This window comes from Melitaea cinxia, chromosome 22, assembly GCF_905220565.1.
Source record: "Melitaea cinxia chromosome 22, ilMelCinx1.1, whole genome shotgun sequence".
In the NCBI taxonomy this organism is placed as follows: domain Eukaryota; kingdom Metazoa; phylum Arthropoda; class Insecta; order Lepidoptera; family Nymphalidae; genus Melitaea; species Melitaea cinxia.
In genome coordinates this window covers 4047663-4064337 of record NC_059415.1, presented here as the reverse complement: position 1 = coordinate 4064337, position 16675 = coordinate 4047663, and the positions used below count along the sequence as shown (strand labels likewise).

At 29.2% G+C, this 16675-nt stretch overlaps 2 protein-coding genes across 5 annotated transcripts; one reads left to right on the top strand and one right to left on the bottom strand.

The window, feature by feature from the left end:
• Positions 1 to 871: 871 nt before the first annotated feature.
• LOC123664514 (receptor expression-enhancing protein 5) lies at positions 872 to 12449 on the top strand. Of its 4 annotated transcripts, XM_045599050.1 has the most exons (6): positions 872 to 1111; positions 1184 to 1416; positions 8026 to 8149; positions 8733 to 8832; positions 10850 to 10885; positions 11670 to 11725. In XM_045599050.1, the coding sequence occupies exons 1-4, from the start codon at positions 982 to 984 to the stop codon at positions 8825 to 8827; spliced, it is 582 nt and encodes a 193-aa protein (XP_045455006.1). In that variant the 5' UTR covers positions 872 to 981; the 3' UTR covers positions 8828 to 8832; positions 10850 to 10885; positions 11670 to 11725. The 4 variants fall into 4 exon arrangements, with proteins under 4 accessions (XP_045455006.1, XP_045455008.1, XP_045455005.1 ...); XM_045599052.1 differs by lacking the exon at positions 8733 to 8832 and having other exon boundaries at positions 11670 to 12449; XM_045599049.1 differs by lacking the exon at positions 10850 to 10885 and having other exon boundaries at positions 11670 to 12449.
• A 1171-nt stretch (positions 12450 to 13620) lies between these two features.
• On the bottom strand, positions 13621 to 15445 carry LOC123664390 (probable 28S ribosomal protein S16, mitochondrial). Its single transcript, XM_045598935.1, has 3 exons — positions 15170 to 15445; positions 14648 to 14807; positions 13621 to 13795 (listed from the first exon to the last, which is right to left on the bottom strand). The coding sequence occupies exons 1-3, from the start codon at positions 15284 to 15286 to the stop codon at positions 13674 to 13676; spliced, it is 399 nt and encodes a 132-aa protein (XP_045454891.1). The 5' UTR covers positions 15287 to 15445; the 3' UTR covers positions 13621 to 13673.
• Positions 15446 to 16675: the final 1230 nt, after the last annotated feature.

The following is a 16675-nucleotide window of genomic DNA, read 5'->3' as shown; positions in this document are numbered from 1 at the left end:
CGTATGGAACAGCAAAGAACTACACAGCTGGTTTTTTAAAGTTCTGGCAGATTCAGATGTAGATCAGTCAAACTCTGTACCCTGGCTAAAACACGGAAATAACTTTGGTAAGGCCTAAGTTTTTATCTGTACAATTATGGACGAAATTATTAAAACGAATAACATCCGGAAACACATGAAAGATGAAACTGCAGACGTATGTCAGGCATGTCATAGACTGTTATTTTCTATTGTAGTGTTCTTGCTAATGGCGAGTATTTGCAGAGACCTAAGCCAAGTAGCCAGGATTATCCACCAATCACTTGCTCTTCCATAAAGTTTCATTGATAATGAGTTGCCTAACTATAGGTACACCATTTCTTGAAAGTGGTCATGTTTTGCTCTACTGGGATCGGTCTATTGTCACTGACAGGTTTATATCAGCCAATAAACCTGATATTGTAATAATAGACTTATCAGTCTTATCAGTGCGCAGAGCAATTGATGTTGAAATTATAGTTACACATAATAATAATCTCTTTAACAAGAAAAATTAAGTAAATATTGCATAGTTTTGTGTCGGTCACTAGTTTATTAGCGAAGAGTTTCAACTAACACCTTAAGAAACTCTCGTTTGACTGTTGGATCAAGGGTCGGATTCAAAAGACAGTTTTGCTGGGAACGGCACGTATTGTGAGAAGGTTCTTCAGCCTGGTCCTCAACCTGACACTAGAGGAGCACTCTTTTATATTTCAAAATATTTTTTTTTGTATGTGTTTTTTATGAAGATATTTAAAAATGTATCGATTAGGATAAGTAAAGAAATAAAAGAAATGGTAGTACTAATATCCACTTTAGCAGGGCAACACACAAACACGCATCCGCCATTGTCATTCAAAGCATCCTGTCATTTCATTGACCATTGTCAATGAGTCGTGGCCATAAGACTTGCTGAAGTGCCAAATACATTTCCATACACCCCAGACAAATTCCGAAATCAAAATGACTGCAAAATTTCAAGAGTACAAAGACCTCATCGAACGCAACTTAACGGACAAGAGCAAGCCTTGGACGAAATATTTCGAATTAGCCGAACAGAAGACCGGCGTGAACAGGGTATATTTGTTTGTCGGTAAGGTTTCATTTTCTCGTATTGCGTTTATTTATATCCTTAGCGAAAATTTTAACGTTTATTTTGTCGTAGGCTTGGTCGCGTTCACCGGTTTATATTTAGTGTTCGGATTCGGCGCTGAATTAATATGCAATTCTATTGGATTCGTGTATCCCGCTTATATGTCGATGAAGGCGTTGGAGTCGCCCAGTAAAGACGACGATACTAAGTGGTTGACGTACTGGGTTGTTTACGCTTGCTTCTCCATCATCGAATATTTCTCGGATTTCATTGTCGGCTGGTTCCCGCTCTACTGGTTGATTAAGGTTAGTAAAATAAGCCAGAAGATTCTAGTTAGAACTATACCAAACATACGTTATGATCCTGTTAGAATATAATTGAAACTATCATTTTTTAATCATATAACATCTTTATTTATATTTTATCAAATAATTCAATGCAAATTGTTTACATATTTTTTAGTCTTAGTTATACTAGTAAAGTAAATAATGCAGTATAGGCAATTGGAAAATTGTGTTCACAGTAACATTAATTCAAACTCACTTAGTAATTAGGTATTTATTTCTTTGAAACAAAATTTTAAAAAAAAAATTCATTATTTTTATAATTTACATAATGAAATTCTTTGGAAATTGACTCATCATCTAATATTTAAAAAAAAAAAATGTGTAATTGATCAATGACTTCATAGTTTTCATTTGATAGGTTTTATTTTACACTTATCTGAGATAGCAAGCAATGACTAATACAAATGAAGATAATATTATATTAATTGTTAGAATACATAAAAAAGAATAGTTTTATCTAAAATTTTTAGTAGTACGTAAAATGTAAAAACCAAACAATATAATTTTTGGTACCTAAAAGTATTTTTTGCTATTAATTCACCGTTTGAATAAAAAAGTGACCATTTTAATAAGTGGTTTACTATAACGCATTCTAAATATTAGAAACTGGAAAATTTTAGAGAATAATTTTAATAAAATAATAATAAATAAAAAGTACTAGTCACTATTTAATTAAACTTATAATCATTTGTAAAAAAAGAACAAAAATATTTTTATTTTAAAGAAATCTAAAAAATATTCTAAATCCACTTTAACATACTTAAAAAATATAGTCAAAATAATTTCTATTTATATTTTTCTAAATAATCAAAATATCAACAGCTTATCTGAATATAATTATATTTTGAAATTAATTATGTCATGATAAAGACTATGTAAATATTTTAATTATATACAGTATTTATATATTAAACAGTAATCAGTAGTCAATTTGATAACACACAAATAATAATTTAACAAAATTGTAACTTTCATACAAATTTAGATGCCCAATCTATATATTGTTATCATCGACACCTGATAGCGATTGTTACTCATAGTAAATATCGGCCCATCGGCAGTGGAGCGGCATGGTAGATTGAGCTCCTATCCCTCTCCTACATGGACAAAGCGGCCTATGCCCAGCAATGAGATGTTACAGCCTAAATAGATCTATAGTATACTAATATATATATTTTTCATATCTACATCTTACTTTGTCTAGTGTTTAAAACTTGTAAGACAAGCTATTCTTAAGTACCAAAAGATTACAATTTGTTATGAAATAATAACATTGAGAGATAGTCTTATCTTTTTTCTATTCTTACTTAATATTTGAGTAAATTACCATCTTGTATTTTAATCACATTGACATATATATTTCTATATATCAACCACTGTATTTTGTATTGTGATGTACATTTTTAATTGATAATATAGATTCTTAATAGTGATAGAAATATAATAATAATAATTGGTTATGTAGTTACAGAATACAGAGTTTTTACATTTGATTGATTATGAACATAGAAACAAAGAAATCATTCTTGTTTATATGTCACCAACCTGCCTGCCCAGGGTGACTATGGGCAAAATGGCTTGAACTATACGTGGCCTATGTCCAGCGGTGGACTGTATTAGGCTGAAATGATGATGATGATGATATATTTACAGGATATTACTTAAAATTCGTATAAAATGCAATTTTAATTGCAAAAAATGTAATTTTTTTACGATGAACTAATAAGGATAAATGTGCTCGGGGTTCAAATATGCTATTGTAAATCACAATGATCAATCAATCGGTGGCTGTCATATTTTTTTCGCAATAATTTAGTTACTTGGTTAGTAGATTGGTAAATTCATTGGATTAGTAAATAATTTATTACATTATGTACAAGTTACTATAGATGTTATTATGAGTAACTCTATGTTTTCTCATTACAAAAATTATACTAATATTTGTTATAAGAACAATTAGTCAATTTATAAAGTAGGATTGATTCATTAAAGGTACAAAGGTTAGAAAAACTCAAGCCCAGTTAGCATCATATTTATGTTATAAGAAATACTTAACAAAGACTTTTGATAATTCCTATATAATAATTCCATGTCCTGCATTCATATAATAAAAGAACGAGTGTGCTTTAAGACCCCACGACTGAAATGAAACTTAAGAAATGAAACTCTCTCTTTCTATCTTGGTAACGGTCTCTAGATGATTTTATAAATATTTTATTGAGGCCATGGCAAGAAACTTGTTAAAAATTAAGAACAATCCACCTGGGGAAGTACCTTACAGAAAATCACAGCTAAATAATACTTTCAAGTAGCGTTGTGTTCCTGTGGTTGGTAAGATAGCCAGAGCTACAAGCGTCAGGGGTTGGACTGGCAACTCGCTGCCTGCTCCTGATATCCGTAGGCTATACATACCTTCAGCTGGACCTGTACCCATTTAGCCACCTTTGTAGTTTTAAAAATGAATTATAGCTATTAGACAAAAAACAAAGTCAAGTGTCTAATTAAAACATCATTTAGCATAACTCAGCTACTGTGTTTGAAATTTAGTACAAGGACGAACAGATCATTACTTTGGTATCGACATTTTAGTTGGACAAAAAAAAAAATTTTTTTTTAAATTTATCTTATCTTCTTTGTAATACAGAAAAAATTGACTTCTTAAAAATTTAACACGGATATTAAATTAATTTTCAACTGGTCCTCCCATAATTTGCCCATGACTTTGTTTTCATAGATATTTTCATATTACTTAATTTGTCTTGCATTAGCAAAGGAATAAATCTTCCTTTTTTTGCAACACATTTCATTGTTGCTCTGCTCGTATTGGTCGTAACGCGATGTTTATAACCTTATAGCCTTCCGCTATAAGTAGCTTAACCTACCAATAAGTTACGATTAAACTTTAAATAAATATAAATATATACACAATTTTTTTCACCTTAATTAAATAAAGTACAAGCAAGCTCTAGACATATATTTGCTAATAGAAATATCTCATAAATACTGTGGAATTCGATGTAACTTGTATCTGTGGATATCGTCATAAAGAATTGTTTAATTCAAATTACTAATTACTGAGATTAGCTCGTTCAACTAAACAAGCTCGCTTAATAGTATTAGTAATTATTACCAATCTCAAATCAAGTCTATTATTAAACCATATGTCCATTTAGGTACAAATGTACAATTAGGAGTTTTCCCGCTTCGCGTCATACTATCAGCACTTTTAATGTATTGAAATAAATAGTTATCTAACAAGGATAAAGTATTTATAATTATATGCAATTAGTGACAAAATATTCCACATTACAACATTTATAACTTTAAATGTATGAAGATTAATAAATATTAATTATGTATCAAAAATAGATGTATGTTAATGATTATAATGGAATTTAAAAAAAAAAGAAAAAACAAACTTGTTGTGCCTGGAAAAACTAGTTCGATTTAACACATGTTAATGTTTACTTGTGAGTAACAATGCATGTGTATTCATTGTGGTACTCGTCTGTATGTGTGCGTCTCGTTATCTAGTGTAAACGAACATGTGACATTGATTTTTAAATTAGTAAAATGTCTGAGTGACCTCTATTATTTTACATAATAAACAAAAATAGTTTTGTTTAATATACACACACAGGTACTGGATGCCAGTGTTTTGGTTAACAGCTGATTTAATTAATACACTTTTTTTATAGTGAACACTAACTAAGGCTCGCGGTTTTGTTGTCTACGTACCAAGATTCATTACAATAATTGGTTCACAAATTTTGTCGTGAAAAATAATCTAACATCTTTCCGTCCATTTTTTAAAACTTTACTATTTATAATATTAATACGACGTACCTACATAGTGATGTTCATACATAGTGATGTTCATACAATCATACAAGAGAGTCGATTCAGGAATCAAACTCTGGAGTGAAAATCAAGAACACTTTCAACTGCGCCGACTAGCTATTGTAATTAAATAAACTTCCAAAACAAATGGGATTAGAATATTTTTTTGATGTTCGTTATTGTCAGGATTTTTGTATTTGTAAATTTAAAAAACAATAAGATTCATTAAAAAAATGGCGGTACGAAGTTAGCTAGTTCGTAATAATATGTAATATTAAATCTACACCCCTACAGTAAAAGTGACCAATATAAAGAAACAAAAGGATGTGGGATTGACACGGGCGATAATTAGCTGGTCATTAAGGTCGACTTTATCAGTCACATTGAACCCACAAGCCACTAAATACACATTCAAAAGTATATTTTATGATACTCTGACGGCGGTCACGGTTACTGTCATGATACCTAAATTAAAAAACAAAGCTATTTACATTTTTTTACGTATCGCGCATACGTGTAGGGTACGTACAGTGTTATCGTAATATAATAATAAATGTATTTTCGTATTTATCTTGTTAAACCCCCACTAACTACTTATCTTTTTAAAATATATTTAATTAACAATCCGAACCTAGTTTTTACACATGTGGACTACATATAAAAGCTAACTAAAGAATTTTAAATTTCGTTTAGGTATTTGTTGTAAATGAAATCTGTTTTTTTTTTTGGTAACCGACTTCAAAAAGAGAAAAAGGTTTTCAATCCGACAGTATTTTTTTAAGATATTCTTATGAAGTCCCATTTATATTTAATTGATGTCTGATAAGTACTTTTTCAGTTATCGCTAATAATGCATATTTACTTGACTATTTCGACTGTCCCTACGTACAGTATCAAAACTTAAAATTCTCTATTTTTTTTTTATTGCGTGAAAAAACCACTTTTTATGTATATTTTCAAAGAAAAAAGAGAAAATGCTATAAAATACACATTAAATCACATTTTTCATGAGCTTTATAATACCTATATCGAATATCGATACTTAACAAATCATTCAGAGTAAAAAATGTAAAGTGCCTTTTTTCAATTTCGATATTATACGTAGGGACAGTCGATTTCTTCGTCTACCTACGTTGTATTACTGGTTCATGTAATTGAAGTCGGTTTTTTTTATCGTTGGCAAGCAAACAATATTATTATTTGATAACATACACAATTAGTGTATATTTTACCTCCAAGCGTCGACATAACCCACATTAATGTCGGTCTTCCTGTATCTTTTAACTATTCATCTATTTAAAAAAGATATTTTTCTATTAACGTTTTACGTCAACGTAAGCGGATAGATAAGGTGGAGCATTAGCGCTATATCTTTCGACCTGTCTTACAAATAAAATTTTATCTCACCTAAAACTTATTAATACTGAAAAAAACAAGTGTGCTATAGATTGAGTAAAACTTGAGCAATTGAGTTTATTGAATTGTTTAAATTTAATGTTACAGATTGAAATTGATTTTAATTTCATTAATATAAATATACTAATTTGTGTTATTATTATTGAATGGTCACCAACCCGCCTGCCCAGCGTGGTGACTATGGGCAACACACATAAGTTCACGCATTTTTGGCGCGAACTTGTGGAGGCCTATGTCCAGCAGTGGACTGCAATAGGCTGGAATGATGAAGATGATGATTATTGAATGTTTGTTTTTATGAATTTTTAAGTGTGATTATATAATAAGTTAGACTTAAAATTATTATTATTTTTTAATTTATTTTATCGAATTATTTAAATTATTTGTTTTTAATATTATTTATATACAAAAATCTGTAGATATATGTAGAATTTGTGATCAACTTAACTAACGCATTGGGTTTATCGTAATGTTAGTTTTAAGTTTTTTATGCATAAATAAATAAAAATAAGCTTTAGCCCTGCTCTTTCTTAGATAATTATACGAAACGTAACTAGCTATGAGAGATAGAGAGAACGAAAATGTGTGTTCACACCTCTCTTTTGCTCCGTTTGCCTCGCCAGATCACACTTTTCGTAACGCTCTCGTCGCGCATTCACCAGCTAACTCCCCAAGTCAAGAGTGCGTAAAGAAGTGTAAATAGAAGCCTAAGAGACTCGTTAATAATGAAGTTTTCTACTAGTCGAAGAATTTTTAAGATCTGTTCTGTAGTTCCAGAGATTAGTCTATGCAAGCCTATAAACAGGCTACTGCCACTTCGTAATATGTAATAGTATTAGATAAGAGAATCCCTGTCACTAAATATCCATATTATTTTTTTTTGTTTTATAAATTGTATGTACGAATGTTATGAGACGATTAAAGTCAAATAGAACTGCTCTTAAGTTGTATTGTGATCCTGTGGTTATTAAGGTGACCAAAGCTCCCGGGAAGGACCGGAAGTAGGGTCGGCAACACGCTTGCAATACTTCTGATATTATACCATAATGTAGATTGTATGCTTGTGCCTTGATTAATAATAATAATAATAAATTGTTGATCCCAATAACACACACATATATAATTATATAATGTTTTTAGTTTTAGGTTAATTGTTATAACTCTGATAGTAAATGTTATTATAAAGCTAGCATTCATATATTTTAATGTACGTAATATTGTTTGAGTATAATTACATATATCAACACATATATTACATTTAGTTTTAGAATATAAGAATGTATTGCTAATTTAAAATATAAAATGTTTCAGTGCATCTTCATAATCTGGTGCTACCTCCCAATTGACTACAATGGATCTCTGATCATTTACCACCGCCTCATCCGTCCCTACTACCAGAAACACCACGGACGTATCGATGACATTGCTAGCTCAGGTAATTTTTTTTTAACCAAAAGTATTATTATGGAATAAGCTTCATATTTTTTTTAATCGAATTATTCATTTTTGTTTACTGGTAAACTAAATAGTACAGTTACTATAAAAATATAAGATTTTTAAAATTGACGATAATTTGACAAAACCCGAATATTATACTAATTTTCTAAATTAAATTCTTAAGTGTATATATTTAAAAAAAGTATGATATTTTTCGGTTGAAATTATTATATAACGGAAAGTTAGTGTATTTTATTTACACTTAGTTAATTATGATCGAATAATGCATTAACAGTTATCATATATAGATTTAAAATTGTTTAACACAATAAACACTTTTTGATCCAGTTTACCATTTTACTTTGGAAATTTCGAGTGGCTATTTCAAACATATGGGTGTTTTTCTATACATAGTTAAATAGCTTTAAAAAAAATACGGTTAATATATTTTGTTAATAATAATACATAAATTAAAATGGCAAAATTTTGGCTTTCTTTTGTGCTTTAATAGCTGAAATAATTTATAAAATAGTAAAACTTAATAAATGAACAGTATCCGCTCTTGCGTGTTTATTTTCTAGATATCTTGGAAGAGTTGGTTAAAAACACAAACAAGCACATTGATAAAACGCTTAAGGCTTTCGACAAAAAACTATCAGCTCTCCACAAAGATTAAATTAGGTAGGTATTAGGAAATTAGGATGGTGTTTAGTAGCAAATGGTTTGCATATATATGCAATGCACATGTTGCAGTGGATAAAACTCTTCGTTCGCTTAACTCGTTCTGCTTAATTATTAAAATTATATACATGTATTATATAATTATACAGAATTTTTAACCAATGGCTAACGGGGTGGCAGATTTGGTCATATTAGATTTTTTTGTTATTATATATAGATAAATATACACTGAAAAAAGAAAAAAAATCTATTAAACGAGTTAGTTAAGAAATAACAGCTTTTGATAAAAATAACATAACAAAAACATTACTTAATGCAACTTTTTGAACTCCACAATGAATTTTTGAGAATGTTCGTGACAAAAAATATCTGTCCGACTAAATCATAGTGGAAAAAAATATTGTTGTCATTAGAAACCAATCATTCAAATCAAAAAATTATTTATTTCACTCTAGTTGCTTAAGTATATCATTTTCTGTTTGATTTTAAATTTACTTATGAGGAAAATAATACTAAAAATTGAGTCATATAAGGTCTCCAATATTATGTTACAGCTATCAACTTTCAAGTTATTCTATTACAAGTTTTTTGATATTCATTACATGAGTATTTTAGTTTATTTTTTTTTTTTTTTTTTTAAATTAGATCTCGTTGTGTCAAGTTTTTATCGTGAATTTCTATCAATAAAGTTTATAATATTCCTATCAAAGTTTATTATAGTGCAATAAAGGAAATTCTTGGAAATAAATTGGCTTTGAAATACTCAGGCCGAAGACGAGCAGCAGCGTCTTCGGTGCGACAAAGCTAGCCCTGCGGTCACCAACCCGCCTGCTCAGCGTGGTGACTATGGGCAAAATACATGAGTTCACGTAATTTTTGGCGTAAACTTGTGGAGGGCTGTGTCCAGCAGTGGACTGTATAGGCTGTAATGATGAAAGGAAATTCGAATAGTAGTAAAAGAATTACTTTATAAATTTGAAAGTAATTTTGTTTATAAGGTAAAAGTGAATGTGTAAAGCCGTATTATTACATCAAATTATAGGTGGTTTTCTATTATCATTATTTGACTTTAAAGATATGCTTATTACCAAAGACTTGCTTTATTATGGAATCAATTAATAAAGCCACTAGTAGATATAACTAGCAACACCGTATCCATGTTTTTTTATTGAATCCATTTTTTCAAATAAATTAATGAATAATAGTTTTTCGAAAATGGTGTCTAGATGCCTAATGGCAAATTAATACCAGATATTATTCGGACACGTATAAAGAAATATTAAAGTAAAGAAACACTATTTTCGTGGTTAGCATTCGTGCAAACTTCAATTCCCTTAAGTATAGAATTTTTATAACATATATTTTTTTATTGATTTAGGCAAGCAATCCTATTACGAATACATATTAACAAACTGTCTTGTGTCTTGACCTACTTGTTCGAGTCTAAATAGTCATTAGTTATCTATTAGTTGTTATAACATCACGAATAAAGGTTGTTATACTTTATTAAAATACACAATTATTTCCCACAATATGTCATAGTATTTTTTGATCAAATATTAAAAGATTTTTTTTTATTAAACAGTAAATATCGATGAGTTGGTGCAAGGTGTGAATAGGAAGATTAATAACTCGATGAAAAAATTAACGAAATGATTTCATTTTTATATCCATGTATGTTTATTTTTGTGTCTGTCTTTAATTTTTTGTACTGTAAAGTAGTTTACAGGTTTTTTTTTTAGTTTTTTTTTATAAAGAATATTATTCCTATCATTCCTTTTTTATTTTTTAGTCTATATTTTGTATTTGTACAAATATCATAATATTAAATACAAGTAGTGCTTTGTCATTTTATGCCATTTTTTAATATATTCTGTCAATTAACGAAGATTATACATTTTGCCCCACACGACCATAGACTCAATTTTTACCTGCAGTATATAGACATATATTCTTATTTTTTTTTGTATCCATAAATGTTTTGTGCATGTCCCTAATTAGAAATCAATCGTTATAGGTAAACAAGAATAGAGCTGTAAAGAAATAGGCATATGTAAGTAAAACCAAATTGACTGGTTCATGCTGCTTTCATTGGCAAAATACTTGCTTTATAAATGCTTCTAACGCCTCAATTGTATAATGTTACTGATATTTGTATGGGTCTTTCTTATGAAGAAATTGTCTATTCTGTTTCTTATCTTGTAAACGTTCTGGCTAATAATATTAATATAAACATATAAGTAAGAAAAACTGTAATGCAGTTTAACAGTCAAAATGTTTTACTTTTCTATATTCATAGTTATTTAAATATTTTTGATACTTTGCTTTATACAACGTAAATATGTGTAATACTAATATGTAATTAAAAGATACATGACAGAATATATTTATTTTAAACATTAATGTATATTTATGTTTTTATCATCTTTCTTTTTACGTATTTTCTTGCCTCGATACAACTTAATTGTTTATAATTTATCTTTTTATCCAGTCACTTAAGTTGAAAAATTGAATTAACCCTAACATAATTTTGACTATATATCTTAAAACTCTTAATTATACTACATGGCTATTTATAACATAACAACTTTACCTATTTAGAAGTATTTTTTGTCTAATAACAAAGTATATAATTAATATAGCAATTAAACTTCTTTTTTTTTTTAGTTACTTGTTTACATTTCTCTTAATTTGAGTTTCATCTTGTAAAATGTAAAGTAACGAATAAAATGTAAAATTAAAATGCATCAATTGAACTCATCAATTAAATCAATTGTTAGTATTAAATATGGAAGTGTCAATTTTTTTAAAATTAATGTTGTTTTTTATATTTTCAGCCTCCCGTTTAGTAGCTGACACGGTTAGGAAGAACAACTAAATCTCCTAAACATTTTTCTTAAGTAAGGGGAGCAAAAAGTACAAATATACTGCATCCGCTTACACGCTTTGAAGCACACATTGGTAAAAAAATAAGGCAAATATATTTTGAAAATAAAAAAAAATTGTAACAATAATTTTTTTTTTTAAATATCATGAACTGATTGGGTTTTGGCGATTAGCAAATATTTGCTAATGACATTGTATTATTAAGTTAGGTGATTTTGTATGGTCGTGACGGTTTCTTATTACTTTAAAAAAATAAATTGTAGTTTAATCTGTTTTTCATAACTGACAAATATGTTGACGTTTCGAGTTTGGTGAGACTAGTAGACTATTTTTTTTTCTTCTTCTATTATTAAGTTACCTATCGAACAATGAACTTCCTAATTTTTGTATTTTATCTTTAAAATTTCTCAAGGAATGTTATTTGTCTGTTACATAAAGCAAATGTTTGGTACGAAAATAGATATATATAATTATATTTTATATTCATATTACACGGCATTTTGTAACCGTCACTTATGCATTTAAATTTAGAATTGCAATACTTTTTTTAATTAAAAAAATAGCTAAGTTTGAACACATTTTATCATGTGTTTTTTTTTTACATTTGGCTTATTGTATAAAATTATATATTGATGTTAGTGTGCCTTTGAAATTTGGCTGCCAATATTAAATATATTCACATAAGGTGTTATTATGCAGTTTTTTCACATAATAAAAGGAATTCATTGAAATTTGTGTTTATTTACTCACAAAATAGTGATACTCCCTTTACCTTACTATATTCATCACTTACAGGTTTTATCAGTTGGTATACAAGTATAATCTCATGGTTGCGTTTACTTTTATATATATATAAGGTTTTTTTTTTATATATAGGTCAGCAAATAAGCGTACAGCTCACCTGATGGTAAGCGATTACCATAGCTTATAGACGCCTGCAAATGCCTGCAGATCTTATCCCCAAACCCCCCAAGAGCTCTGGTCCTTACCCACCAACAGAAACAACACTGCTTGTAAGCAATATTATTTAGCTATGATCTTCTGTGAGGTCGAGGTACTACCCCAGTCGGGCTGCTCCAAATTTTGCGCAGGAAATTTCCTGCTGTGCCCTACCTCTGTTAAAACCCACCGTATCATAGAAGGCCTTGACTTATATTCTGCTCTACTTTCCCGCTTTAACTCTACTGTCATATGTGGAGATTTGTAGTAGTAGTGTCTCAGTTTCCTCTGAACCATGCCAAACTTCTTAGTATATATTCTTAAAAGTACAGAAATAATATACTATAATATTATAAAGCTGAAAAGTTTTTTAGTTTGAGCGTGCTAATCTCAGGAACAACAGGTTCATATAAAAAAAATCTCTATGATAGACAGCCCATTTATCGAGGAAGGCTATTAATATTTAATTACTTTTTTTCTTCAAGCCTTTTTTCTGCACGCAAAAACAAAAATATTGTGAATGATTTTCAAATAAATTATGTTATTAAATTTTAAATAGTAATAAAAAAGGGGTCGTCCATTAATCACGTGATGTTTTTAGTAACTTTTCGACTCTTCCACTGCCAAAAATCACGTGTATTTTTTGTGTTAATTATATTGAACTTTTTAAGATTATAATCGTAAAATATAGGTATAATCGGATTAAATATTCGAAGACTAAACATCGTGGTACTAATTTCCAGACAGACATCAAGATTGCAGGATGTTTCTTGGTTGTCTTTTGATTTAGAAGTCGCGCGTTCAACGAAAAAAAATACACGTGATATCTCATTACAGTCCTCCGCCGTCCTTGTGATGTCGTGACTTTTCTTTCGACCTCACGTGATTAATAAACGACCCCAAAGTAGCATAAGGAAGAAACATTAATAAAAGTATATACTTGAAAATGAAAAAAAAAAACAATTATAGATCTAATAGTTATATTTCTTAATAAAAATAACAATAATTAACTAAACTTATTCCTTTTTGCTTTCGGCTTCTTTTTCTGCTTCCTTAGCAAGGTTCTCCCTTTGAGTTCTTCTGTTTCTCCAAGCAGTCATGTAAGATCGTGGATGAATGGGAAAGAAACCTGCTAGACCTGAAAAAGTTATAAAATCATGTAACTATGTGTAACACTGAAGAACTGGCATGATAACGATATTGAATGAGGGTTGACTGACCAGTTGGCATGGTTTGCAGTGATCTTACACATACAACACATACAACATACACACACAGACGTCTGTTCTTAAAATAAACAACAATAATGCTTATATCATAGGTAACAACCGACTGATGTAGCTAATTTTTTTTCATACACATACATACTAATAATATATACACATATCACCCAGACTCAAGGCTCAAATCTACTCAACTGCCCCAATGAAGTAATAAAAAGATTCTGTATTACATTGAAAATTTGTGGTTTTGATTCCTACCCTAAGTCTAAGCTTATATAGGATATGGCTAATATATATATTTTTTAACCTCTGATGCAAAAAGAGAAGGGTTATGAGATAGACTTCAATGCCTTTCTGCGGTGTTATAGCTCTGGAATAGATGGATGAAATTGATATGGTTTTTATAAATATGTATATCTATTGGCGATTACCTATAAGTCTATAACACTGGTAGTTAAGTTTCCTTAGATCAGACGTACGCATATGTATGTTAAATATTTTTATTTAACGATGGTCTTACATTATGACATTATTTTAATGTCACTTTGTAGACTGTTGTCGCTGATTTCATAAAATTACTACTAATTTATTTAACACAGACTAAGTACAATATTACAATTTGTAGATTAAGAAAATATTTTGAGACACAACACATGGCCTCCACATAACAAAATCAAACTGCAACCTTCAGCGCAGTAGCTATATGTTTTGACTACAGCGCCAATGCATCATTACTAATAATATAATAACTAGTATTTAGCAGTTACCTAGTAACTCTGCAACTGGTGTTGTGACATGAGCTCCATGACCAAGCCAGTATTTTATTCTTTCTAGGTTCAAAGCGACCAGCTTTTCATTATCCATATTAGGCATCGGATCATAGGAGCCAAGTTGTTCGATAACAGGTAAGCTGTTTGGTCTTCGTCTCTAAAAAATAAATTAAAATTAATATTTTGTTTATATTATATTTGTTTTAGAGAAAAAGAGATTTCTAAAAAGCACACATTGATATTAATTATTCAAATTAAAACCAAGTAAGATCTAAATAAAAAGACCTGTTTTTACTATAAGAATGTGTACCGTATTAATTACAATCCACAATTACAATCTTCGAAATGATAGGCTTTATACAAAATATTTTATTTTCTTACTCATATAGAAAAGTTAAGGTATTATTAGCTAGTTAGTTCCTGTTTTAATATTTTGAACCAATAAAAAACAATTTCGAGGTTTTTACACGTGAGTATAGCATAAAATTACTTCATTTAATAATTGTATTTAAAACCTACGTGAGTTACAGAGATGTGGAAAAAAGGCCTATTCGTACATCCATGACGAAGTAATCGAATCGATTTAGCAGCTTTGGCGAAGTATCTTCCGGTTCCACTGGCTGGCGGTAGCGGCATTATTAGTGTTTTTATATCAGGTTTGTATAAAATTATACAATAACAACAAAAAGTAATCACAAATCACAATTCATAACCTATAAGCGAATTTTTTTTCGTTCAGTAATTGCGTACTGTCAAACTAGATAGACATTTCACTTGACAACTTGTCATTTTTACAAAATAAAGCTTAGTGTATATGGTGAAAGAATCAGAGTTAAAAACAGAATCTCATCAGTCAAAAATTAATCAAACATTTGTAGGTAATAAAATTTAACGACACGACTTTTATAAAAGTCATACTACGGACAATTTTATCACATTTAAATCAATTTTAAAACGTACTTAACGCGTGTATAGAAACTATGGGGTGAATAGAAATGAATATCAAGAAAAATGCTGTTGAATTATTTAATATTAAACAAATAATTGAAATTGTATTTTCTTGGGAGCAAACTATTTAAAATCAGTTCAAATGCTGTAGCGAAACACAATCGTTTTTTAAATAGCTTTATACCTATGTACTATTTGCTTTATAATGCTATTAGTTTACTTTTATCTTATTTTGCTTATTTATTGTGTCTTTATTGTTAATATAATTTCTTGTAAAAGTTTGATGATTGTAATATTTTAAAGCTTTGTTCAGATTGACGACGAAACTTTCACGAATCATCAAAAGGTGACAAATATTTTTGTGATGTTAAAAAAAATTTCAACTCAGCATCAATGTGAACAAAGCCATAAAATAAACCTTATATTTGAAATGTTTAATGCTTTATTACGGTATTTTATACGGTATTTCACTGCGGCACGTATAGAATACTTTTATTAAAATTCTATTTTTCCGAATTAAAAAAATAATTACATACATATAACAAACCAGGACGCCTTTGGATAGGATTAGTTAAGATCTAAACATGTTATATTTTGTTTTATATTTAGTAAAGGGATGAATGTAAGAATTTAAAGTTTTTTAAGCGTGTGTCACAGCATAATTACTTAAGTGTTTTTAAGGCGCAAAACTTCTTGTCATTGTGTGACCTAGTTCCATTATATTTAAAATGTACATATAACCATAATCTGTATTAATAATAATTATTTAAAAAGTAATTATATTATTTAATATTAAAAGATATTTAATGATTTACGTTAAAAATGTTGGAATACTTCGCCTCTGGGTGTAGGGGATGTTATTTTGGTATATGTGCTGTGTGTGCATCTATACGCATTTGGTTAAGGGCTGTTGTTTTGATGTTGCAAGCGGACACTCCATAATCTAAATATTCTAAGGGAAACCTGTTATTGGCTATACTATATAGCATATACCTAGCTGTAAGATACATTGTTCAAAGTTGTTGGTTCTCTAAATAAAAAAATAAAATAAAAATAATAATAAAATAAAAAATAAAT